General features: G+C 37.5%; 1 protein-coding gene across 5 annotated transcripts in view; it reads right to left on the reverse strand.

Annotated features, from left to right (window-relative positions):
• CCDC85A (coiled-coil domain containing 85A) overlaps positions 1-21734 on the reverse strand; it is a 196635-nt gene that overhangs the window by 21123 nt on the left and 153778 nt on the right. For 3 of the 5 annotated variants that reach the window (XM_028831649.2, XM_002808042.4, XM_028831645.2), the window contains exon 3: positions 20563-20639. The exons of the other annotated variants lie outside the window; for them this stretch is intronic. In XM_028831649.2, the coding sequence (XP_028687482.1) occupies positions 20563-20639 (77 nt within the window). The remainder of the gene's footprint in view (positions 1-20562; positions 20640-21734) is intronic. 5 annotated transcript variants of the gene reach the window in all.

A 21734-nucleotide genomic window follows, 5' to 3' on the forward strand; every position in this document is an offset into this window, starting at 1 on the left:
ATCTGCCTGCAGTTGAAGGATGTGAGCACAGGATGTGAGGCCCAGAGTAGCAAGAGCTGAGTATGGCATGACATGCAGGAGTTGCATGGGAAATCTCCCATGCCGTAAGAAGGATCTGAAAGTTATTCTATGTGGAGCCACAGATGTAACAGGAACTGATTGGTGGTGGACAGATTGATCTGGTAGTAGTGTGGAGAATGATTTGGGAGGGGCCAGACTAGCTGAGAGGAAATTCCAACTAGGAGATCAACAAAGAATTTGAAGGGAAAAAATATTACTTATTGCCTACACTGCAAAATAGCAGAAGAAATTAAAAGGACAATATTGATGGATTAGAGGGCAAGACCCTATGAGCTTTAATGTCTATTTGAATGTAGGCAGCGAGGTTGAAGGAGTTATCCAGGATGACTATCAGCTTTCTGGTTAGGTACTAAACGGTCATGCTATTAACCAGGATAGAAAATACTGGGGGAAGTAATAGACCCAGCTCCTTCATCAGATTTTTAAAATCAAGATCAAAGAGGTGATTAATAATGCAAAGCCCTGAAGCATTCTTTGTCACAAATACCCTCCAAAAGGTTTTCTTCTGACATGTGAAATAAGAGAGTTTGCAAAACATTTAAATTTTAAATGATTTTAACTTCATCCAGTGCTCACTGCATCACTAATGAAAATATCTCTGCAAACAATAAAATGTTATTGGAAGGAAAAGAAAGTAATTTTGAAATACCTGTTCCTCCAGGTGAAACTTACAGATACAGAAATATAGTTCCCAGAAAAAATAAAATGAAATAAAAGTAATTACAGAAGGTTAGCAGGATGCCTTTTTACAAAAATTACAAAGGGCAAACCCCAGGAAGAAAAGAATTAATATCTTTTGAAAGGGCTAAGACAGCAAACACCTAGTGTCTCTGCAGCCAGAGTGACAGCAGACAAAGAATAACAATGAAGGCCTGGTTGAAAAAAAGAAAAAAGAGGCTGTTAAACAATACCTAGGAAACATAGGCAACTGCTTCTAGGCAATGAGTCTATGTGCTTAATACTTGACTTTTATTAACTATAGAACTCCCAGTGAGAAACACTGAAATTCCTACAGAAAAAGACTGATACTTCTAAATTCCTTTTCAATCAGGCTGGTATTAAAGAGTAAAAGGTGATGGTATTGCTGTTGAGCACATATCTGAATACTTTCAGGTGTAGGGCTTATTTTTTAAAAGGGAGAAAAGGAAAGCACAAGTAGGACAGAGAGTGTAAGGGCATGGAACTGAATTGCCAGTATGGATGCAATGGCAAAGAAGTAATGCTAATTAACATTGCATCTGACTTGCAGACCAGAGCCAATTAATAATTGTGTTAAACACCTCAGCATGCTATCAGGGCCCAGTGGAACACATGCACTGAGCTAGAGCCCCAGGAACTAAACAGTGACTTAAAATAAATCTTTGCTGGGTTGACTAAGAAATATTCCACTGTGAGTTAGTGTTTGCTGCCCTAGCTTTGGCAAAAAGAAGGGTCTTAAGTTCTTCGATGAATCTTCTAGTATGTGAAGCTCCCATGCAAAATAGGAAGGTCAAGACAAGAAAGATGCTAATAGAGAAGCAAGAAGAGTCAGTTTCTTACAAGGACAGCTACCTCTCTAGGATACATACAATAATACAAACAAGCACAGCTACCCATTAGGCTGTAGGTCCACCCATGCCACCTGCTGAAAGATCTATCATGGAGCATTAGCAATGATCTTATGCTTAAATGTTTACAAAAACGAGAGTAGCCAAAATGAATCTGGGCAGCGTGGCCTCTGCATACTTAGTAGTAGTAAAATCTCTGGCAGGAAAAAATGAAATCCACCATCAGTGAGACCATCATCAAAGCACAAAAGGAAGCATCATGGAAGCATGAGCTCTTATTGTCACAAACCAGTTCTTACTAGGAAGGAAGAAAATAAAGATATTTTAAATATATGTTTATCTGTGCCCTACCTTCTTACAAAAAAAAAATTACGATGGAAAACAAGATTTTTTTATTCAAACTATATATACACTCATTTAACTGAATCATATTCAAAAGGATAAGTCTAAGGCACACAGAGTTAAAACAAAATATAAAACATCTTTGCAGAGTCAGTCCATTGAAGTAAGTTCCTAAATCATCTGCACCCCTGGGAGACTAAAAAATCTAAATGGGACTGGGAGCAGTGGCTCACACCTGTAATCCCAAAGTAAGCACTTTGGGAGGCCCAGGGGACAGATCACCTGAAGTCAGGAGTTCGAGACCAGCCTGGACAACATGGCAAAACCTAGTCTCCACTAAAAAAAATACACAAATTAGCCGGGTGTGGTGGCACAGGCCTGTAATCCCAGCTACTTGGGAGGCTGAGGAAGGAGAATCACTTGAACCTGGGTTGCGGAGGTTGCAGTGAGCTGAGATCACACCACTGCACTCCAGCCTGGGTGGCAGAGTGAGACTTCATCTTAAAAAGAAAAGAAAAGAAAAGAAAAAAAAAAAAAAGCTAATTGGGTCTCTCTTTGCAGTCCACATTTGGCTCCTCTCTTTAAATCTTGGGGTGTCCAGGATACAGTCCACAAACCTCTTCTCTTTTTTTCCTCAACATTCATTGACAAGAATGGGAATTCAGTCCCATAGTTTATATATATATATGTTTCGTTCTTCCCAGTTTTTTATCTCCAGCTCTGATAGCTCACCTGAGTTTGAGATGTACACATCCAACTCTATGTGACATCTCCTTGTTGATGTAAAACACCGCAAATTGACTATGTCCAAAATAGAACTTGATTCCCCTGCACCTCCTAACCTGTTCCTCCCAGTCTTGCCTATCTCAGTAAACAGCACCACCAATCATATGATTGCTGAGATCAAAATGCAAGGAGTCATCCTCAATTCTTCCCAGGGTTGACACTCGTATCATCCCTGGGTTGCCATTCACTGCATAGTCTCAGTGAATTGCTCCTTCTGGGGCTGTCAGTACCCAACCTGTGAAGCCACATGCAGTCCCTTTCCTTTACAGTCCACATCCCATCTGTCATTAAGCACTCTTAGCTCTACTTAAAAACACCCTGTGAGTCTAACCCCTCCTCACCACTGAGTTCAAGCCACTGTCAGCTCTCTTAGACTACCAAGCTAGCTCCCTAATGAGTGTACCAATGACCCCTCTCCCTGTCTCTACCTTCTTTAGTCTAGTCTTTACCCAACATGGAGAGTGATCCTTCAAAAACGTGAATTGATGATATCACATCCCTGCCCAAATCCTCCAATTTAGCCTTCCGTCAACTCATATCCAAATCCACACGCTTGAGCTTGGTCAACAGGGCACACAGGGTCTTTCTGTTTCTCCAACTTCATCTCCTTTTATTCTCCATTTTACCCACTCTGTTCCAGCCACGTTGGCCTTGTCCCTGTTTCTGAACTTGTGTCTAGCTGATTCCTAACTAAGGCTTCTATCCTTGCTGTTCCCACTTCCAGAAATATTATTTTCCATGCCATACTTCCTTTATTCAAGTCTCCTCAGATGAAAGGCCTTTCCTAAATATTCTCCTACTCTAGTCACTCTCTTATTCTATGCCCTGCTTTTGTTTTCTTCATAGTGATTACCTCTTCTGGGTAATGTATTATATATTTATGGTTTTAAAGATAATAATCTAACTACTAAAACATAAGCTGCACGAGACAGAGGCCTTACCTGTCTTATTCAAGACTGTATTCTCAAACAGCATCTGTACATAAGAGATGCTCACAAAAGACTCAAGGGGTGAAAGATTCAACGAACGGCCAATGCAAGCCATCAGCCTTCCATGACCTACAGAAATTCTACTCCCTATTTTTAAGGGATGTTTTGCTTGTGCTAAGAAAAGCAGTGGAAGCCCACTAATTATCTACCACTGAATAAATATTCCTGCACCAAACCAACAATAAATGTTAACCTTTCTCATTCCAAATAGTGAGGTCACTGCTTCTGTTTAGCCTATAAGAGATTCTGGGGATAATAGAGAGCAGAAGTAACTGGAATAAAAAATGGTTTCATCTCATCTCTCCATACAAACTTTGACCACAACTATTGTCACAAACTAAGGCTTCTTGCTTAACACAGTCTATTTTTTTCTAAAGTCTCTGGGTGATAGGAAGAAAATGGCAAAAATTTTGAGGGCATTACCCAGGTAAAGGTAACCCTTAACACATACAGCCAAAACTTTCTGAAAAGTTAACAGAAAAGTTCTGACGAGTGACACTGTAAAGTGTTAAGAAAAGCAAAATTTTAAAAGAAACTTAAAAACTAGAATTTTTGCAATAGTATTATCCTGAAAAACAATCTGGTTAACCAGTAGTAAGTTCCCCAAGGCTGGTTAGAGATGTCTTTAAAAAAAAAAAAAAAAAAAAATGAAAAGCATTTTTGCTAACTCAAGAGAGAAATAACCCAGAGACTAATGAGCTCCATAAACCACTCATTGCCTGACCCTCAGCAAGTCACTTGTCCTCAATGCTAAAATGGAGAGGCCTATCAATTAGCTTCACGTGGTAGCTGTGAAGGGAGACTAATAAGTCTGATTGCAAAGCATTCTGAAAACATTAAGTGCTACAGAGAGGCTTGAAAATTGTTAGGTTGACATCAGTCACTGACCAAGCATTGTGAATGTATTTGGTTAATCTTTTTTTAAAAAAGTGTATTTTATATTTAATTGACCAATAGTAATTACATGTATTTATAGCATACAATGTGAACATCAAACTGGCTAATCTTTTTAAGCTCTCTTCCACCATTTGGCTCTTCCGATGTCAATCGGTCCTGGTGAAAAGGACAAGTAACTGAGGATTCTTCTCACTTTCCTCTAAGTCTTGTCCTGACCCACAGAAAACATGCTGAAGATGTGAACTAGCCTTTGTTCTCCTCTGTCCTTTCGAAAGCACCTTGCAGATTCCCAATGAACAGATGCTGCAGAAACAGCCAACCAAAACACCTTCACCTTTCCTTTCCAAGAACACATACATAATGACTAAAACCCACATATATGACAAAGATCATGTGAAGGGAGAATATTAATATGAAGAAACTGAAAAATGCAGAATTCACTTACTTCCTACTTTTTTCTGCAAGTTTCTCCTTTTTTCATGAAGTGCCTTCACTTAAGAGAAAAGGGAGATTGACTTCTGACTCCTCCTTAGCCAGAAATGGTTTTCTTCATCCATCGAAAACCATAGATTTAGCGTTTCACTTGTCTGTGAAGGTGTATATAGAAATTCATGTTCTTTCCAAGCTGCTGCCTATGTGGTATCTATTTCAAAGATAAGCCTGCGCCATGTTAGTTTCTTACCAATCTCTCAAAGACAGGGAAGAGATCGCCAGGACACAAAAGTAATATAATCAATCACTCACTAAAGGGTACCTACAATCACCATAGACATACGTTTCAGAAAAGTACAAATTTCCTATTCGATGATATCACAAAAATTGTCCCTTCTATGTGGCAGGATCTTCCCTTTTCAAGTCAAATGCAAGCATCCTGGTCTCCAAAAAGTTCCAGCCTAAAGCTAAGAGATTAATTAGAAAAAAATACCTTGCCTCTTGCTCAACCAACGCTGGTTAAATCACAGCACACTTCAAATCCCAGTACTCATAACTCAGAGCAGGTTTTGGGATGACAGGACAAAGAATTTGAACTAATGCAAAAATAAGTAGCAAATACTAGGAAGAGCATTTGTATAAAGTCTTTATGTACAAAAGAAAACATACTCACGCCTGTAATCCCAGCACTTTGGGAGGCCGAGGCGGGTGGATCACCTGAGGTCAGGAGTTCAAGACCAGCCTGGCCAACACAATGAAACCCCAACTCTACTAAAAAAAAAAAAAAAATACAAAAAATACAAAAAATTAGTCGGGCATGGTAGCAGATGCCTGTAATCCCAGCTACTTGGGAGACTGACGCAGAAGAATCGCTTGAACCTGGGAGATGGAGGTTGCAGTGAGCCAAGATCGCGCCATTGCACCACTCCAGCCTGGGTAACAAGAGTGAAACTCCATCTCAAAAAAAAAAAAAAAAAAAAGAAAGAAAGAAAAAAAGTCATATAAGAGATAACCCAGAGACATGGATGAATAAATTATTTTAGTATCAAACAGGGATCAGCAAACTACTGCCAGAGTTAAATCCAGGCCACTGTCTATTTTGTATATAAAGTTTTGTCCTAATACAGCCACACCTGTTCATTTACATGTTCTCTGTGGCTGTTTCCTGCTCTTCTCACACTACAATGGCAGGATGTGAGTAACTGAAGCAGACCATATGGTCCATAAATTTGAAAATATTTACTACCTAGCTCTTTGCCAAAAAAGTTTGCCAACCCTGGTATAGATAATAAAGAAGCCACTACAGATTGGAATAGTCTGGGACATTGCTGGAGAAGGAGGCAAGGTGCTTAAATGAACAGGAAAATAAGTGATAGACAAATGTCCTTTGCTGAGTAACTGTTTATTGGAAGCTAGAAATTTCTTAAGAGTTCTAAAAGGATAAGACCTTCCCAACTGGATAAAACATTAGTAGAGAAATGAACTCTCGTGGTAAACATCAAAACAGATGGACTAAAAACTAAATCAGGTTTCTTGGCCCAGGTTTCCTGGGATCTGTAGTATTCAGACCCCAATACTACAGCAGAGGTTTGTTTTGGCTGATGGTAGTGGAGGTAGTGGTGGTAGTGTTATTTTCACAGCTATCTTGCTTCAAGAGATACACAAGTGTCACGTGACAAGTCTGAGCAAAATAGAAATACTAGACCAGAGGTAACAGAAAATCTGGACACAAACCTTGCCTCTGCCCATTAATAGGTGACATTCTCTCACCTATAAAATAGAATAACCATGGGGGGTCAGAATGGGAATCATCATCAAGATGGACTCAACGCTGGGCCAGTATCCAGGACCCTAGCTGATACTCAGGATGTGGTTAGTGCTTGAAACAGAAACAAAGCACCAGGTTGCAACTGATGACACACTGGTCTCCATATTGTACTGTGCCCTGTCTGTAACCTGAGTCAGATCCAACTGTAAGGGTTATAGATGCTTATAAATATCCATCCTGCTCTGGCATAAGCTCTGTTTCTCACAGAAAAAAAGGTCCATTTCAGGCTACAACCTCATCATTTAAGAGAAAAGAGCATAGCAGAAAAAAAAACCAAAAAAAAAAACCCAGAAATGGACACTATCCCTTCCATGACCTACAATGCCTCTCCTTGGGCCCTACAGACTTAAGATACTGAACACACATTGAAAACCCAGTAGGACTCATGCCTTCAAAAAACGTTAAAACATTAACACAAAAGATATATCTAAAATAAAAAGCATAGTTTAATAAGGCAATAAAAGTATTTAAAATCAATGTGATAAAACCATTGAATATTTTCAAATGCTTTAAAGACCTATTATTACCAATAAATTATGGCATCACCTGTAGCCATGAGAAACTACCCCAAAATACTTCTGTCTAGAATTGAAAGATGTCTTATCACACTCTCATGACTGATTCTGATGAATTTTGTCAATATTAAGATCCTGAGCATGGTGGATATTTAAGTGAACATTTGAGGGCAGCTGTCCCTATCTTGATCTCTTCTTCAAGTGACAACAGCTCAGTATGACTGGTTTCCCAACCAAGAGAATCCTCTCCAATAAAATCAATGAATCAATGCCCAGAAGACTGCATGAGACACCTTCTTCACAAGTGGCTATTTAGGGCTCAATCTTTTTTTTTTTTTTTTTTTTTTTTTGAGATGGAGTCTCACTCTGTTGCCCAGGTTTGAGTGTAGTCGTACAATCTTGGCTCATTGCAAGCTCCGCCTCCCAGGTTCACACCATTCTCCTGCCTCAGCCTCCCGAATAGCTGGGACTACAGGTGCCCGCCACCACGCCTGGCCTATTTTTTTTATTTTGTTTTGTTTTTTTTCAGTAGAGATGGGGTTTCACCATGTTAGCCAGGATGGTCTTGATCTCCTGACCTCGTGATCCACCTTCCTCGGCCTCCCAAAGTGCTGGGATTACAGGCGTGAGCCACTGCGCCTGGCCTAGGGCTCAATCTTAAAATGACCTCTCCAAAGTCCTTTTCTTTTCTATTTTTCCCTTGAGATGGAGTCTTGTTCTGTTGCCCAAGCTAGAATGCTGTGGCACAAACTCAGCTCACTGCAACCTCCGCATACCAGTTTCAAGCGATTCTCCTGCTTTAGCCTCCCAATTAGCTGGGATTACAGGTGTCTGCCACCATGCCTGGCTAATTTTTGTATTTTTAGTACAGATGGGGTTTCACCGTGTTGGCTAGGCTGGTCATGAACCCCTGATCTCAGGTGATCCACCTGGCTCGGCCTCCCAAATCCAAAGCTCTTTTCCATTGGCAAAGAACCTAGGCTGCCATCACCAACTATCTGACCATTTAGAGAACTTACTAACAAAAGCATGCGAGTTTCACTGGTTAAAGAATCATGTATTAAAATGGGAGAGTGGTAGAAACATGAGTAGAAAGTGAATGGGGCTTGTTCCAAACAAAACATTGCAAACTACAAAGTTGATAAAGTCCCCTTTGTTTAAAACTCCTTGTCAGAAATATTTCATCCAAATTTTAATGGTAGCTTCTGTTAACTTTTGGCACTCAGTACTTGCTAGGCACCCAAAAGCATAACGACCAATCATTCCCACACAATTTAGTTGTGACCGAATGTACTGGTTAGATTTATTTCTGAGTGTGCATTTTATCTTTTCCTCTTGTGACATTTCTGTAGTTATAGACACTAAATTTCATCATATATGAAAATGCTTAAATTAAAAGAATTATCCCCGTTTGACATTAAGACACACCTGCCTTGGGTGTCACAAACAATTGATAGAGCTTGGCTATTAAAAAGCCTCCCTTCTTAGAGCCAGCTTTTATATAAGTCCAGAATGGCTCCCATCTGGTCCTGGGTTTATTGGTTATTTGTTATCTGTCAAACATTAGAACTCCTGCCTTGCAAGTTGTTCTGTAGCAAGTGAGAGGCATTTTAGGTCATGAAAAGACAATACCCAATTCCTTTACTTGCTATGCTGCATTTGAGTCAGATTGACACGTCTTCTGTAATCTGTACATTTCTCAATTCAATCTTTTTCCTAATATAATTGCTAAGAACAACAGTTAAATTAATAAAACTAACAAAAAAATGTAATCCAAGGGCTTTAAGTGAAGACGTGAGCTGTCTTATTTTATTTTTCTCTTTTTTAATAATAATAATTCAAAGGTTGCTTCTATACCACTAACCTATATTATATAAGTTACAAAAATCGTAAAGAGAAAAAAAAATTCTGAAAGAGGGTTTCATTATTTTGGGTCTCAGTTAAGCATTTCTGAAAACACAAATACCTGAGGTGAGTAAATTTTTGTGAGATACTATGAAGTTTGAGGACAAAGAGTTCTCCCAAAGGTAAGAAATAGACTAGGTAGACACATGTGAATTGAGGAGAATAGAGTGCTTTCAAAGGGGAAAAAAAATTCTGAATAGACTGTGTCTTGACCAATAGTAAGTATTCCTTCCCACCTCCATTTCCTGGGCTTAACACTAGACCCTGGGTAAGGTTGGGAGCCTGGAATAGGGTAGAACCCAGGTAAGGGTGGGGGAATTTTCTCAGCCCAGAGAATATTGGAAAACTTGGGAGCTCCAATCCTAGGAGCTGTGGGGAATGGCCAGACTGTGGCAGCCAGTCAGTAGCCAGTCAACAGCCAGGCTGAGGAAGGGTGAAGTGTGGAAACCCACAGGACTAGACTTAAAACAGTAGGTGAAGACTTATATACCTGATGGGGGAACAGATCCCAAAAGCAGACTCAAAGGGGTTGGGCCCATGGAGAACACTGTGATCATCTCTGTGACCCCAATTTGGGCTGGCGTGGCCTGAGGAAACACAATCTACTCAGTAATGCTGTTTCCAATTGTGGCTGGGCTGTTTTTCAAAAGACTCCGTTGATTATTGATGTTAGAATACTTTGTAGAATTTTTAATTCTAAAATAAACCCTAAATCATCTTCTAGTAAGAATTACTTACCAAGCCATTGAAGGCCCTTAAGTAGTGAAACAATTAAACGAAAGCCTATAATTTATTTAATATGCTCTTTCTTCATCCTGCTTCTCCAACATGCTTTAATTAGTGTCATGTGTTAACATGCTACCAGGTTAGACAGGCTCGGAGGCCCTCAACCTAAAAGATCATGTACAAGAGCTTCTTCTAAATGGTAAAAGCTACACTCATTACTGTGTCACTGTGTGCCTCCTACAATTCTTTCATTATGTCAACCAGAAAATCTAAAGAAAGGCCTCATCCACTTCTTGGTGGCTATTTCAGATGCTTTAGTCTACAGAATGAATCCAGTAAATCAGGTATCCTTTGAAAAAAACCATTTTCTTCCTCTGTATATTATTCTTTATGTGTATCACAAGCACAGATGACTTTGATTTATATGCAGCTTCTCTTTCATTACTCTCCCCAGCATAGCTACACTGAAAAAAGTAATGTGTGATACCTCAAGTCTTTGTCATCTCTTTGTCATAACAATTTATTTTGGCCGGTCTCAGAACTGAATTCCTGAAAAGTATGCTACATTTAAAAATAAAGAATACCTATTGTCGGGTATAAATTACACTTAGATAAAAGTTAATTTTTTAGCATTTCATATGTTAGCATGCTCTTTCATCATAATTTTTTAAATTCCCTCTGTGAAATGTCATGCCTCCTTTTATTGTACGCAATATGAGAAATGTCATGTCTTCGTTTATTATATGCAACATGAGATAATATGTGGTCCCTTTAAAATATGTGTGTGATATTTTTAAATTTTTCACATTAGTTCATGAACTCAGGTGAGAATATCCTAAGTTCAGGTGATCTTTACCTGGGCCAGTATGGCCTGAGGAAACACAGTCTACCGAGTAACGCTATGTTTACAATCGTGGCTGGGCTGTATATACCACCCTTCACAAGGCATTTTCTTCTCAAATAATGCCTAAGAATTATTTCTTCTCAAATAATGCCTAAGAACAACACTGCATCTCCCCCAAATAATACGACTGTTCCTAGTCTTGGGCTCTCTTTAAAAGGTTGCATTGGATTTAAAGGACAGCTTAGTGATCTTCATTGGGTATCACAGAGAACATAGCAGTACAAAGAGCTCTGCATTCACTGGGTGATGACCTGCCATGGCGGCTGTATCACCATTCCATCAGCACTTCCTGTGGGTTCCTCTTCACCAACTAGATACAACCAATTCAATCTTCACTGCTTCTCTCTATCTGTTCTTGAATAAACAGCCTTTATTCTGAGACTTGGTAGTTTGCAAACGTATAAGGCATGAGCCCAAGTCTTTATTTACACCGGGTCTCAGAATGTTCAGGGTTGAAAGGAACCATACTTACAAATGAAGGAAAGTTAGCTCTTTGGATCTAACCAGAGAGAAATCCACAAGCTTTTATCACACTTATTTTTAAATATGTATATTGTTAGGGAAAACTAGAACTCTTATGTTCATTATATATGATTTTATATAAAGAATAGTAAGAAACATTAAGGGGACTGCATATTATCGCTCCAAATACACATAAAGCCAACACTGATTAGACTAGCGAATGAGCACATTATCTGTGTATCTGATATGGTCTGAGCCTTAAATATACATGCCCATGACTGTATGTTATTTAAATAGATTTAATAGCTATCTGATGAAATTTTATTAACTTTAGAATCCAGGGAGGTAGAGTAACTCCTATGATGTAAGTAGACATCTGTAAATTAAAGACCCAATATAGTGTAAAGTTGAGGTTTTAAGGAATCCAAGTATCAAAATAAAAAGAACACACCTGTTTTGTATATTCATTATACAGAAACACAAACTTTCTCTGGATAAAGAGTCATAAATTTGCAAAGCTGAGTAGGTCCTTCCATATCACCTGTGACAATTTTCTTTTATAGACAAGCTGTATAAGACTTAGAGAGGGTAGGGGTGTCCTCCCGGTCTAACAGCTGATTAAAGACAGAGCCAGGCAAAGAACTAGTTCTTGTAACCCCTATTCAGTGTTGTTTCTAGCAATTCACAGTGCCTCTTTGAATTACTGGCAGAGTCCAAAGTCACTGCTGACTTTGTCTCAGCTTCCTAAACACGGCTCAGTGATGTTTTGCTTATTTTTCATACAATGACAGCTTTTCAAATGTAATTTAAGAAAAGTCTTGCCAGGCGCAGCGGCTCACACCTGTAATCCCAGCACTTTGCAAGGCCGAGGCAGGCGGATCATTCCAGGCCAGGAGTTTGAGACCAGCCTGGCCAACATGGTTGGACCCCATCTCTACTGAAAATACAAAAATTAGCTGGGCGTGGTGGCGCGTGCCTATAATCCCAGCTACTCAGAAGGCTGAGGTAGGAGTATCACTTGAAACAGGGAGGCGGAGACTGCAATGAGCCAAGATTGCGCCACTGCACTCCAGCCTGTAGAGCGAGTCCCTGTCTCAAAAAAAGAAAAAGAAAGTCTCAAATCACTTACAAATTTATTCACTTAAACTGTCTTATATTGTCAAAGAATATAGATCTTTATTTATATGACATTTGTGATCTACATTATGTTTATATTTAGGCAACATAGATATTGCCTATATTACATTTTTATTTGCTTTATATGTAAAGGATATAGAAGGCACCAACTTTAATTATTAATGTGTTATATTTGTAAGCATGTTCACTTTGCTCAGGCTACAGGAAAGAAAACAAAAAATGAAAAGTAGAAAACTTTTAAATGAAAAGTGCCTAAATCTCATCGTAGGAAAGGTCTCTGAACCACAGAAGAGGAGGGCAGCTTAGTTTAGATGCTTCCTTTCCATGAGTCAGAGATGTAGTGACCTCCAGCAGGAAATGGAGATCAAAGTAAGACTGCTCTACTGGGAATCACAGCATCTTTAAAAGCTTCCTAGAGGCCAAGATGTCATAATTTACTACTTTTTTGATATACACATTGCAGTGGTATTTACATTTAATTTAATTAACTACATTCCAGAACCTAACACTATACAATGTTTTCCACTTTCTATGAGCCTGTTACCTTACTTCATTAGAAAACAGAAGACTGGATTACAGGCGCCCGCCACCACATCCAGCTAATTTTTGTATTTTTAGTAGAGACGGGGTTTCACCATGTTGGGCAGGCTAGTCTTGAACTCCTGACCTCAAGTGATCCACCCACCTCGGTCTCCCAAAGTGCTGGGATTACAGGCGTGAGCCACTGCACCCGGGAGGCTGAGGCAGGAGAATCACTTAAAACCCAGGAGGCGGAGGCTGCAGGGAGCCAAGATAGCACCACTGCACTCCAGCCTGGGTGACAGACAGACTGTCTCAAAAAAAAAAAAAAAAAAGAAAAAAGAGAAGAGAAGAGAAGACTGTTTCATCTTTAACTTTCAACTTTTTATTTTTGGTTTTATTTTTAAAGCAAAAGAACAGAAAAGCATTTCTATAAGTTCATGGCAACATTAGCTTCTCTTATAATTCCCTTTCAATTTTTTTCCCCCAAATATTCCTTAGTATTGCTTCTCATAAGTACCTACATTTCTAGTTGATATTACTATATAGCCAAACCTAAGACTGATAGGATCCCATAATTTTTTGTGAAAAATTCTGCCAAGGACAGGTAACAATAATGCTACATCTTTATGGCTATTACAAATCAAAAAATATGTTTTGAATGTACCTTAGTGATAGAATTATTAATATACCAGTGTAGATATAAAAAGACCACACTATTAAATATGAATTATTGATAACACAGTCCTAAATAGTTTAGTACCTTTTAAATAATTCTAATAAGTTTAATCAGCAGCATGGCCATATTTTGTTTTAATTTTCCTTTCACTTATATTCTCCCATTAGAATGAAGATTTATCATCATGTATCAGAGGTTCTCAAACAAGAACCCTCAAATATGAGGAAATCTCTGAAGAATATTATGAACCCCCTCACTTTGAGAGCCTCCATGTTGCCTTAGACATTTTTCCTGTGAATTATACTCTCTCTGACGTTTTCTCTGACAAATTTTAGGTTTTCCCTTAATCCAGTCTCCATTTATTTAGGTTTTCTAGCATAATTTTTTTCTCCATAAATTTACTTTTCATATCTAATTATCTCTTTTATCCCAACACACCCACACCACTTGTGCTGCTCCCATCTGTCCCCTGAAAGCTCTATTGAACTACACATAAAAGCCTTTTTCCTTTAATTATATAAATTATGTCAATTTAGAGAAAACATTGTTCCATAAGACTATTCATTTGGTAGAGTCCATTTTTTCCCAAGTATGACTCCAGCAGCAACCAATCCTTAATGGATTTAACTGATTTTTCCTATCAGTAGCATCCAGATTCTACACAGGTTGTGCAACATAATTAGGGTCACTCTTCATAAGAAAAAAAGTATAATTCTGCCCAAATGTCTCCTCAGGAGTGCCAGAATGGTAATTTCTATGCAAATAACAGTTAAGGAATACCATCACTTGCTTTAAGGATCCTGGAAAGCCTTACTCTGTGACAGTTTTTATACAACAGTTGTAGATTTTTATTTTTCAGAGCAATTCCAGCCCTAAAAGAGGCATACATCTATGGCCCTATGAGACTAAAACAAACAAAAGGCAAAGCAAAGTCACAAAATGTGAAAAGGATAAAGAGGCAAAACAATACATATCTATCTCCACAGCAAACAAGGAAACACAGGAGGGGAATAATGTGTCTGAGAGAAGCCTCTCTTCTCTGCCCGCATGCTAGTAATTCTGCATAAACACCGAGGTGAGGTGAGGGAGGACTTCAGAGATGAGATGCTGGACCTGCGCTGTGTTGCCATGGAAGTGAGAGCTTGATTTCTTTAGCTCTTAGGTACCCTTCTCAGCACTTCTGGCAACAGTGACAAGTTCTTTTCCTTTGTTCAGAGACTGATCTGGCAACCACCTTGCCCCTTGCCAAGGCACTGAAAGACTGTATTGCAAGGCCACATTGTAACTAAATTACTTGAGAGGGAGACTTTCCATTTCCATTCCTAAAATTAGGCTCTTCTGTGTGTGCTAGCACTACGGAAATAGAAACACTTGCTGGAAGGGGCTCACTCAGGGGTGATCTGAGTTACCATGCCTTTCAAACAGGTTTGCAGATCCACAGTCCATGTTTAGGTATATGACAGCAGGCAGTTCCGGGTGCCTTTACAGATTCAGAAACTGGTTTGCAAATGTTGACTTCAAGAGGTGGATGGTTTGTTCTTGGGAGGGTCTCTGGGCACAAAGAACATATACTGCTTTCCAAGCAGATGTTGGCGCCAGATCATTTGATCAAAAAGAACAAATTTCCCAGGAGGACTTTTAAAAAATGTCTTTAATTGACTTAGGAGCTACAGCAAACTGCTTGTTCATGTCTCTAGTCAAGTCTCCTTATGATGCAAAATCCCAAGTCAGCATAAAATAGGTGAGAATAGTTTAATAATAATAATTTTACCTCAGCATTACATCGGAATAGTAACTGATGTCCTAAAGGGTAGCACTATTTATTTATAATAAAATCATCAGGCAGGTATTCTATATCATCCATTTAAAGATATTTTCTAGTTGAATGGGCCTCATTGCAGATGCAGCATATAAACATATCGACTACGTCTGGATTAAAAAATCTTTGTGACCATCAAGAAAAGGATAATGAACTGAGTAGAAAGAGCTAAGCAAGGTTTTTGAATTTGGGCTAAAAATCAAATTTCAATTTTAAAATTTCAGTTTTAAAACCATGACTGTAACTCTCAGTTCCCCCTACCCACCCTTTTGGTTCACTCTGAACCAAAAGGTCCTCTCTTACCACATTCTGTTAGGCATACATTTTCCATGCAGGGGTGGGTGGGTATTTGTGTGTATGTAATCCATCTTTATGATTCTCAAGTACTTTGGAAATGTGTCAGGGAGAAGACCCTGTAAAATACACTTTTTGTTTCATTTATGTTGTATACCATGACGTTAAGAAAAGCTGAACATTCATTTTAAAGCAGGAATACAATACACGTCTAACAAATCTCAGATGGCTAAGCAGATCCAATGTTAGTTTTTAAGATAAATGTTGGAAAAAATGAATGTGTCAATAAGATAAAAATAGGTTTAGTAGCTTAATTACACTGACTCACATTAATGGTATTAACGGATTAAGGGAGCCACTGTGCACATGCTAGAAAGAACACTGAATAGGCCTACATCTTATGCCTGGCCTTCATTAGCTGCCTGACAGGAGGACGCTCCTAACCTCTGTGAACCCAATACACCTTGACTGAAAAAGGGGGTTGTCCTATGTATGTGACACATACAAAGTTCTATACAGCTCTGGAAATTGATGATTCTTTGTATAGAGAAAACCTGTATTTATTTGTAAGTATGTAGAGAAGATTAGGTGTGTTCCTTTTTATTTTGATATAAAACTCCTTAAAACTACTTTCCACCCTACTATGTCATTATTTACAAACGCCTACTTACGTTATTCAGAGTGACTCCATCTCACTGGATTCAAAAGTTAATGAAATCTCATAGACAGCAGCTACATTTATTTAAATAAATTTATTTAAGCACGATTTTTGTTTGAAGTTCACATCACCTCACATATGCATGCAGTGGAACTGACAGCCAATGTGAGCAGTTTAGCATTATGTGTATTATGTGTACTGTAAGAGATTATATGCAATTCTTTGAAAAGATTTAATTGCAGTCTTTAAAAAATGTTCCCATTTGTTCATGTGCGCGGAAGAATATCCTAATGTTCAGGTGACCTTTAACTACCATTTGTACTAACTTTGAAGAGGCATTTTCTTCTCAATAGGAATACCTAGCACATAATGCAGCATTTTCTAAAAATTATAAGACTGGTTCTTACCTTAGGATACCTTCGAAATGTTGTATTCACAAAATGGATTTAAAATACTGCTCAGTGATTCTTGCAGGACACAGTACACACCGTGGCAGATCAAGGAGCTCTACCTTCACTGGGGATGACCTGCCATGGTGGCTGTACAGAGGCTCCATCAGCACTTCCTGTGGGCTCCTCTTCACCACTGGATAAAACTAACTTAATCTTCACTACCTTTATCTGTTCTTCAATAAAGAGCCCTTCATTCTGGGACTTGAAAATTTTGCATATGTATAAAACATGGGCCCAAGCCTTTATTTACACCTGAGCCCACAAAATGTAAGAGCTGAGAAGAACCCCTTCATTTACAAACGAAAAAATTGAGGTCTTTGCATCTAACCAGAGAGAAATCCACAAGCATTTATTATACTCATCATGTTCGTTTTTAAATATTTATATTGCTAGGGCAAAGTTGTGACTTTCTGTTCATTATACACAATTTTATATAAAGAATAAAAGGAGTATTGAGGAAGATTTCTTCCTCCAGGACAATGCTTTATGTAATTAGTCTAAACTCTAAACTAAAAGCAAAAATCCTGGCTACAGACGCAAAGGTATTTTACATACTTGGGATTCCCACTGCCAACTACATTCTTACTTCTGTTTATTCAAAGACAAATGGACATGCTTTAATAAACTTGGGAGTGAAAAGAAATACCTTCTGATCAAGACATAGCGAACAAGCTCTTACAATTGAAAATCAAGTATTCAAATATTGAGATTAACTTGGGCTAGGATGTCAGCTTTTCTCACTGAATTAACCTTGCAAATCAGCTACCATCATAGTTAGAAATAGTTTCTGCAGGGAAATCTCATGATACATTATTTATAATAGTATCAATAACACGTAAGAGTAAATTGTACAGGTAAATGCCTTTGTGTAATCCAGCTGAAGTCTCAGTCTCTCATGAGAATTCTCTTTACATGATGCTCACTGTTCTGAGATCCATTTATTGTGTTCCATCCTAGGGTCTTACCCACTGTCTGTATTCATGTTAGTTTGTATTTATAGTAGTTTCAACTGGTACCTCTATTATATCTTAGTAGTAACTGACGGCAACACTCTCTGGATATAGAAATTTAACAGAAGTACTGTTTTTGAATTGACAGATCTACTGCATTCTTTGCATATGTCCAATAGCATATTTCAAACAATGGGTTCTCTTTGCATTAAATTACTTTGACAAGTAAACAGCTGTTTAAAACTAAAACATTGTTTTCCCATTTGTAACATCACTGGAATCAGCAAGAATCTGGCATGGTATAACTGATATCATTTTTCTTTTGTAATGCTACATATCATGATGGTGCATCCCACATCAATAACATCTTAGAATCTATAAAACATGATCTTTCTTAGCCACTTCGTAGAGAGAAAAAAAAAGAAACAAAACAAAATGAACCAAAAACCTTCTTTGGTAGCAAAATAGTAGTGTATTTAAAAGGATATAACTGAACACTTTAAATTGAGTAGTTCTTTAATCTAGCTTAGTCTTAACTATGCAAGTACTATGTATTCAAATATACATCCACATATCAAGTATAGTTAAGGACTCTTCTGATTTTCCTTCAAGACTTCTAACACTCACTTTTACATATTTTTAAAAATCAACGTTGTTATCATTTTCACATTTGTTGTGCCTCTTTTTTTTTATATATATAAGATGGCATACATGCTTTTCCTTTTTGATATCAGCCTCAATTCCTTTTCAGAGGGAAAAATCATTTGGATTTTTTTTTTCTATTTCTTTTACATTGCCAGTTGCCTGAGAGATGGCACAAACATGTTTAATAAACTAACTACATTTTGTAGGTTTCTTTGTAACAAGTAAGAAGTTAGATGTTTTCAGTCAAGGGCCTTAGCACAGTCATACTGTGAATTTAACATAAAAGGCAAAAAGGAACACAAAAAAATTTTTAAAGGAAAATAATGAAGAGCAAAGAGAAAACAAACCCACCAGTAGTATTTTATTTCATGGTACAAACAATCTCTTCTGTCATCATGAATTTTAACACACATACAGTTTGAGAAGAGAGAGAAGTACAGAATTCCACCCTTAGCCTCAGTTTCTATTACTCGTAGTCAACCAGGGCCCAAAAATATTAAATGGAAAATTCCAGAAATAAGGAAGTTTTAAATTGTGGGCCGTTTTGAGTAGTGTGATGAAATCTCATGCTGTCCTGCTCCATCCCACCTGGGATGAATCTATACCGTCTACACTTCCTGCCTGTTAATCATTTAATGGCCATCTCGATGATCAGACCAATGGTCACAGCATCTCAGTGCTTGCGTTCAAGTAACCCTTATTTTATTTTATAGTACTTTACTAATAATAACTTTGTTATTAGTGTTGTTAATCTCTTACTGTGTGTAATTTATGAATTAAACTTTATCATATATATTTATGCATAGGAGAAAACATAGTACTGTAGGTTGTGGTACTATCCATGGTTTCAGGCATCCACTTGGGGTCTTGGAATGTATTCCCCTTGAAAAGGGGGGACAACTAGTGTAGGTTTATTTCACTTAATCTCATGATTTCCGGGAAGACTGTTAGCCAATGGAAGAAAGAAAAAAGGATTCTTTTGATAGCCCAAATCATCACTAATGAGCAAAAGTACTTCAAAAACAAAACAAGATTTAAAAGACCTAAAATGTCTTTCTAAAGGGTCTTTGCATTAATGTTCAAATTTCTTCTCCTGAAATACCAACCTGAAGATTGGTTAATCTTTGACATTTTATTTAAACTACTGATTACTAGTTGTTTGAGGTTTAATTTTCCCTTAGTCATTTATGAAACAGAAATAATCACCAGAATGTAGAAAGAACCCTAGTGACTAATTTCTTAGAAAACTTCTTGTTATAAAACATTAATATATATTATTGTTCACATGCTTGGAAAGGAAACCAACCTAGAATCAGTAGATTTGTTCAACTCCTCAACAAAACATTTTCTGAAAACCACCTCCTCAAAAGGCGAGCATCAGTCTCATCAAGTTAACAGCCCATGGAAAGAATTTTATAAGTGAAACATATAGGAAGACATTAAACATCCTGGAAAAAGTGCCACTTTAGTAAGGGGAAAGAAATGAAGTCCCAAAGAAAAACTGTCATTTACTGCCATGACTTTGTTGCACTGAAAGAGTTCAATTATACCACAAAGAATTTTAGAATGTACTAATTTAAGTATAATGTGAAACCTTCCAACTACCTACTGCTTTGCCTAGTTCAGAAATTAGCAAATTTTCTATTTAAATAAGAATCCTGTATCCACCAACTACATGCATGATGTATACGAGTAACACTATCCACATGTCTTTATTTTCTGCTTCTCATTATTTTATCTTTCTCCTTTGTTCTTCCTTTCAAAATTACTCCACATTCTCATTTCAGACATCTGCATCCTTTAGTGTAACACTTAGAAATCTGGATAAGATGATGGCCATCATGGAACGTAATCACACTCTACATTGATGAATGGCTATTTACAAAATGATTTCTATGATTTAAAAGAGAAAACATCATTGAGCTTTTAAATTTCAAATAAAATGCTGCAACTCAAATGGCACTGACTAGCTATGAGCTTCTGGAAGTCACCCACCTGGGGCAGCATGCGATTTTCTTCCTCCAGCTGTCTTACTCTTGCCTCCAGCTGCCTAACATAGGACAAGGTTGATTCTAAAATCAAAAAGAAAGAACTCACATTATACACACAGGTCTTGTTTGGTGCACTGTCAGGATATTTCTGGCTTGATTTATTCAAACCAGATAGTGACTACTTAAGTCTATTATTTAAAATAGGAAAAAAAAATCTCCCAGAAAAATAAAAACAGAAGCCACTGAAACGAAAAACAGTTTTGAACAATTTTACAACGTTAAGAAATATTAGATAAGATACAAACTGGCATGTTAACAGGTGGTAGTACACACAATTGACAGATGATTAGTATTAAGATTCTATACAGAACTCTTACAAACCAATAAGAAAAGACAAGTAAAGGTATGGAAAATATTTCTCAGAAGTGGTAACACATTAGACAAATAAACCTAAGAAAAGCAGTCCAACATCATTATTAATTAGTAAAATCACACACACTCAGAACAGGGCAAAACCAGAATTCAAACCTGGATCTAATACCGAAATCCAGTCTCTCCAATGCTCTAAGCCCTTTTAGCTATTTTTAATCACTAAGAATTGAGACATTTCAGAGGAGGATATTTCAGAGGAAGACATTTCAGAGGAAGTTGGATCCTCTTAAGATGGAACAAATATTTTTCTGAAGTCAAATCATTTCTCATAAATCTTTCTTAAATGTTTAGTATTTCCTGTTCTGAAATAAAGTGTATTGAGGTCAATTAAATATATATATATAAGAGAAATTTATAGGTAGTGAGATTGCAGGCTTTTTGCATACCAACCAGCCTCGGAATAATAGGCATCTTGAAGACAATTATACTCTTTTCTTCTGATTTTGTACATTTTGAGTCGTCAGTGAGTTGTTCCACATATACAAGACTATTTTGTAATGTTAACTATAACCAAAATAAACTACAAAACTCCATTAAAAAAACAAAACAAAACAGAAAATAAAACAAAATTTTTCAAACATCCAGTTCTCTTTATTTCCCCCAATAAAAATTTCAAGCCTTAAGAAAAATATTAGTTCTTTTCACAAACCTACAGATATTGACAGAAAAAAACATGAAAGAGCTATTTAGAGTTAGAATGAATTTTGACTGATTTTGGCTGTGACAGAGACCCAAGTTTTTCAC

This window comes from Macaca mulatta, chromosome 13 (assembly GCF_049350105.2).
Source record: "Macaca mulatta isolate MMU2019108-1 chromosome 13, T2T-MMU8v2.0, whole genome shotgun sequence".
In the NCBI taxonomy this organism is placed as follows: Eukaryota; Metazoa; Chordata; class Mammalia; order Primates; family Cercopithecidae; genus Macaca; species Macaca mulatta.